Source organism: Gavialis gangeticus, unplaced genomic scaffold, assembly GCF_001723915.1.
Source record: "Gavialis gangeticus isolate Ggan-Ray unplaced genomic scaffold, GavGan_comp1, whole genome shotgun sequence".
NCBI classification, from domain to species: domain Eukaryota; kingdom Metazoa; phylum Chordata; order Crocodylia; family Gavialidae; genus Gavialis; species Gavialis gangeticus.
The window spans coordinates 144,070,228-144,076,131 of record NW_017729024.1 but is presented as its reverse complement, the minus strand read 5'-3'; the positions used below and the strand labels follow the sequence as shown (position 1 = coordinate 144,076,131).

The window sequence follows — 5,904 nt, the reverse complement described above, 5'->3', positions numbered from 1 at the left end:
GGATTTGATTAATGGATAACTAAAAGTCCTATATTTAAAGAAATATTTTTGCAATAATAATTTAATCGCAAATGTTTTGCGAGTTTCACTTGGTGTGAAGTATAATACTGTAGTGTAAGAGTGGTGTTGTAGCTCTGGTGGTCCAGAAATTATGAAAGGCAAGGATTTCTTATAGTAATATCTTTTAGCAGACCAACTATGTAGTTAGGAGAAAGTTAGACAAGCTAAATGCAAGATGTTCTTCCTGTTACACTTAGTCACTGACTTGTGAATAAACTTGTGTCATTTTAGACTTAACGCTTAAGAAAACAAAATTCAAAGTTAATGTTTCCTTCACCCTTTTTTCTGAACTCATTTTCAAGTGGATGTGAACTAATGGAATGATGTGTAGGGAGAACCACACTAGCTTAACAAGACTAATTAGCTTGGGTGGAGCACCACTAACATGACTTTGCTTCTGTTATCCAAGCTAGCTAATATCCCTGCATAGCACTGAGCTCTCCTGTGATCACATAGCTTTACAAAGAGGAAGAGAAATCTCACATAGGTGGCTATTATGGGGCATGCAGCAAGTACTAGTCATCACCCTTTCCCCACCTGGTTGGGAGTTCAGTCTTCCATTTGTCCTATCTCCAATGCTTATGCTTTCATATTACTTCTCTACAACTTACCTAGGATGACTTCAGGCCAATGAACACAGTGTTATCTAAGTATATTTGAGACCTGTCACCCAGAGTTACTGTTTTTGGCTCTACTTCCAGATTTCTGTGCTTGTATGTGATTTTGTCAGACCCTTAATATTGTTTTCTATCTGTTCATGTTTTTGCTTGCAACAAAGCCAATAGCAGCTTTTTATTATTATGCCGTTGACAGGTGCAAATTTGCTAATTGACAGCACGGGTCATAGATTAAGAATTGCTGATTTTGGAGCTGCAGCCAGGTTGGCATCAAAAGGAACTGGTGCTGGGGAGTTTCAGGGACAGTTGTTGGGAACTATTGCATTCATGGCACCGGAGGTAAGGAGACCAGTCTAAAAAAGTTCTAAAATTCTTTTAAAAAAAATTAACATAGCCAAGTGCTAATATAAGGCTCTTTGAATCAGTGTTCAGTAGTGAAGTGACGCTTCAGGTAAACTTATTGGCATAAAGAATAGGAATTATGGAAAGGTGTGCTGTTGGTGTATTTGGTGTTTCTTCTCTTGCGTATTTATTACTCTGAGTATACTGAGAAGCTGACTTGTTTTTTGTTTGGTTATTTTTAATTATCAGATGGTCTCTTTTTATTTAACTAGCCTAGAACTTTTAGTGTTGTAAGTGATGTTAGCATAACTTCTCAATAGCAATGCCATTTAACTTATTTAACACTGCTAATTAGCATTCACTTGATTTGAGCTCCTTGTATCTAAAACAATGTATGTATAGTGTCAGTGGCCCAGGCTTAGTTAAATTGAGTCCTGATTTATGTGTCTCTTAGGTTCTGAGAGGCCAGCAGTATGGTAGAAGCTGTGATGTATGGAGTGTGGGCTGCGTTGTTATAGAAATGGCTTGTGCTAAACCACCTTGGAATGCAGAGAAACACTCCAATCATCTTGCTTTGATATTTAAGGTGAGGTACTTGATTGTATTATAAATTAATTGTATTATAAACATAAAAGACAATGTTGACTCAATTTCATGTGTAGCAGTGGAGATTTTTAGGATGAAATGAGTTGCACAGTGAATAACTGATTGCAGTGCTCTCTTTCCATTTTAAACATTTTTTATTAGAAATGCTACACTGATAAAGAGCTGCTACATTTTATCTCTAAACTATTCCACTTTAGTGATTCATTTTTCAAAATAACTGAGAACAACCTGTGGAGAGGAGTTATGTACTTAAGGTGTGAATGCATCCTTGAGACAGCACAGCAGGAATGATCTGTGATATCTCTTTGATGACATCATTGTTTCCTCTTTTTTTACTGTTTTTTTTCTAATTTATAGAATAATGATACAACAGTTACTTGAATATTAATGTGCATAACTTGGGTGGGGAGGGGGATCCTGCCCTAAAATTTGAAATTCACACAGGTCCTCAGCCTAGAAGGATTTTAATAAACTTGCATCTACAGATATTGATAAAAGGATAGTATTTTTTTTTCCAGACTGCTAATGCAGTCCACTTCCTTACTTAATGTAAATAGGTTTAATAGAAATCATAGTTAAACAAATGACACAAAATGATTGAAGGAAATACTTTTACAAAATAATATCTCTCACTAGTATTAATATTCATGTTCTAATGCAATATTGCTGAAGGTACCATAACTAAAGCTATTTTCCCATTAATGGGCATTCATATAGAGAGGTTAAAGTTGAAACTGTTCAACCTTAACTTTTCTATATGAATAGAGCTTGAGTTGCACTTTTTCGTCTTGCATGTGGTCCTTCAAGGTTATAGTTTAAATATTCTGGCAGGATAATGTAAGGGAGAGTGTACCCACAGACAATCTCATTAGCTCCATATGCTTACTTCCATTTTGCCAGTAAACACAGATGGCCAGTGATCTGCCCGGATAATGCTTTTAAGGATGGTCAAAGGATTACCGAGAGTCCATTCAGCAGGTGGTTGTCCGGGAGGGTTGTTCCAGAAAGAAAATTTGAGAGAATCCAAGGTGGGAACGTAGAAGTAGAGAAGAATAGCAGAGGATTCATATATTGGGGAAACAAATGTCACGCTTTACATGAGGTCAAGAAAATCCAAAGTGAGGTCCAAGGCAGTGGTTATGTACAATAATCAGCAATAGCAATAAGCCATAGAGAAACTGGATAAGGAAAAGAGATCTGATCCTTTCAGACAGCAGATGAGGTAAGTCAACTAAAAACATCAGAACAATTGGTAACTTCTTAAGAAAAAAATACCTAAAATCCACGTTTCCTTCTCTTTTGTAGATTGCTAGTGCAACTACTGCTCCATCAATCCCCCCACATCTGTCCCCTGGTTTAAGAGATGTGACCCTTCGATGTTTAGAACTTCAGCCTCAGGACAGACCTCCATCCAGGGAGCTACTGAAACACCCGGTCTTCCGTACTACGTGGTAGCTAATTATGTAACATGATATGCTGAAGAAGATGCTACTGACTATAGAAATACTTGCCTCGCAGTGCAGTTTAGCACAGCGGCTTGGATTATTTTGCTGGCCTTAATTATACATCATGGACTTAAGGCTGGCAGAGGACCTTTACCTAAGTATGTGATTGACAAATCAAAATCTTTACCGAAGCTCAGTATGCAATACTTCACCATTTGTGCAGAAATATGTAAATGGTGCCTTTTCAAAGATCTGGCTCTAAGTGAACAAGAAAACATTTTTCTTTAAATCTGCATGATTATTTAGCAGATAAGTGATTTTTATTTTATTTGGAGCACTTTTTCAGCAATATTAGCAGCTGAGGGGCTCAGGATCTGTTTAATATAGCAATCACTGTTCCATTTCACATCATGTGGTCATAAACAGAGGGTTCTGCAGTTCCATTCAGTTTTTCATCACTGGTTAAAAGGAAGTTCTGTATCTGTTCCTTTGACTTCACAAAGTACACTCTGAGTGGAGTAACAAAAACAAATGTTGGTGGATAAGTTTTCAAACCATATTTTGCCGTCATTATAGATGAGCAGGCAGTTGTGGTTCACTGTGCGTTTACTGCTGGCACTGTAATTTCCTTTTTGAAGTTACGGTTCTATATTTTCATTATATTTAACATTCAGGGAAAGGTGATCATTTAAAATAAAATAAAAAATCTTTAGAACTAGGTGCAAACTGTATGTCACTGAATATCTTGCTGATGCAAGAATTTTTACTGCAGGTTTATTTGAAATCTGGAATAAAATAATAAAATGCCACCTTCAGCAAGTCAGTGTTTCAGGCTCTGATAGTACAGGTTACTTAAATACAGAAAGCAAGATTGATCTTCATAAGTCAACGCCCAACCCAGGTCATGCTAAATCTTAGTTTTTCAGGGTTGCTTTTTTTTTTCTTCAATCTAGTAATTTCCTCTTGTAAACCATGTAGACAGGTTTCATATAAAGGGTCTCCATCACAGCTCCCTTGAAAGTCAAAGGGAGATTTGCCCCTTAATATCAATGGAGGCAGAAGCAGGGTCTAAATCAAGTCTTACTTTGTGACAACACTGTTTTCACATTCATTACTGATACCAAGTTTTAACTGCTGTTTTCCTTCTGCCATACATCATCCATGTACAGAAGCAACTGGTGTTAATGTAATTTGGAAGTCTCTTACCAATATTGTTTAAGTGTAATAAGGGTGTTGTTTTTAACAGGAAATGATCCTCAATTTGAAAAGCAAGTTAAGGTAAAATGTGAAGTAAAGCTTCACCTGTTGTATGGAACTTTCTTGTTTTTTAACAGGTGTTTCCTTTAAAAGTTTTAAATTGTTTTAAAGACAGGCTTTCAGATTCTGATGCATGGAATTCTGAAGGAAAATGGCAGCTGTTCTTTTGCTTTTTAAGGGGGTCTTTTAAATGAGTACTGATTGTTTTAATTCATTTTTTAAATAACTGTTCAAGTTTTAACTCTTCAGAAGCCAGTTGAATTGTTGGACTGAAATAGAATTGGTTATTTTCAAAGACTCAGGACAAACTAAATAAGCTATAGTACATTAAAAATGTACAACAATACACAAATTGGAAAAAGAACAAGTTTAAGAGAAGTTTACAGGAATAATAATGCTCATATAAATAAAAAGCCGTGTCATTAGATGTGAATGTGTATTTCTTTTTGAAATTTTACATTCCTTTTTATTTTATTATATTTTTGGAAGTTTGGCAAACTTTGAAGAGTTAAAAGGAAAATAAAGTGCCGAAATGTGAAGTTTGGTAGCTCTGTTTTGTACTTGATTTTCTTTGTTTTGTTTTTTGTTTTTGTTGGGGGGTTTTCGACTGCTTTAGAATTTTTCATGATTCTAATAAGATTGGTTCCAAGTCATTTTTATGTGCAAGCTTTAAAGGATGCACTCTTGCCAATTTATGTACTGGAAAAATAAATTGCTAGATTAATATTGTTTCTGGCATAAATGTAAAACTATATAAACTGATGAACCTCAGCTAATCAGTATTACTTTATAGATCACCATACCTACCACATTTCAGACTCAAACTGCCTCTAGATGTCCAAATGCATTTGTTTGAGTTTGTTTGCATTTCCCTCAGCTTGCTGGTAATTGTGGTGTTTTTAAAATGCAGATGTGATGTAATATTCTTATTTTCTTTGGATCAAAGCTGGACTGAAAATTGTATTGTGTAATTATTTTTGTGTTCTTAATGTTATTTGGTACTTAAGTTGTAAATAACGCCTACTGCTGTTTATTCCAGTTTCTACTACCTCAGGTGTCCTATAGATTTTCTTCTACCAAAGTTCACTTTCACAATGAAATTATATTTGCTATGTGACTGATTCCTAAGACTTCCAGGGCTTAAGGGCTAACTTCTATTAGCACCTTACTGTGCAAGCAAATTTTACAGAAATCTCTGGGTTAAGAAATTTGGCTTCATTGTATCCTTTGTTATTTTAAATATATCAAGATATTTTAATTAAAAGTTTTTACCCCATTGAACCAATTTTATATAGTATAATTTGTACCTATTTTGGTGTTTTTTGTCTTTATAGTAAATAAAAGTTTTTGAACAAAAGTGTTCTTTTCATGATACTGCAGTCATTTTGAATTTATCAGCGTGAATAAACACTTCCGCAACTCTTATTGTTTATACACACAAGCTTCGACAAAACAAATATATAGAGACTGAGACTCCTTGTGAAATGGTCTTCAAACTTTTTTCTCAGCTGTTTGACATTGCACAGGCAGCCTACTAAATATAGATTCATAGATTCATAGATTAAGGGTCGGAAGGG

The 5,904-nt window shown here is 35.2% G+C and overlaps 1 protein-coding gene across 5 annotated transcripts in view; it reads left to right on the top strand.

Annotated features, from left to right (window-relative positions):
• Nucleotides 1–5,699, top strand: part of MAP3K1 (mitogen-activated protein kinase kinase kinase 1) — a 48,514-nt gene extending 42,815 nt beyond the window's left edge. For 4 of the 5 annotated variants that reach the window (XM_019517839.1, XM_019517837.1, XM_019517838.1 and 1 more), the window contains exons 18-20: nt 874–1,016; nt 1,474–1,605; nt 2,931–5,699. In XM_019517839.1, the coding sequence (XP_019373384.1) occupies nt 874–1,016; nt 1,474–1,605; nt 2,931–3,080 (425 nt within the window). In that variant the 3' untranslated portion in view covers nt 3,081–5,699. Of the gene's footprint in view, nt 1–873; nt 1,017–1,473; nt 1,606–2,525; nt 2,848–2,930 lie in introns of all 5 variants that reach the window. The other variant, XR_002097420.1, reaches the window with a different exon arrangement.
• Nucleotides 5,700–5,904: the final 205 nt, after the last annotated feature.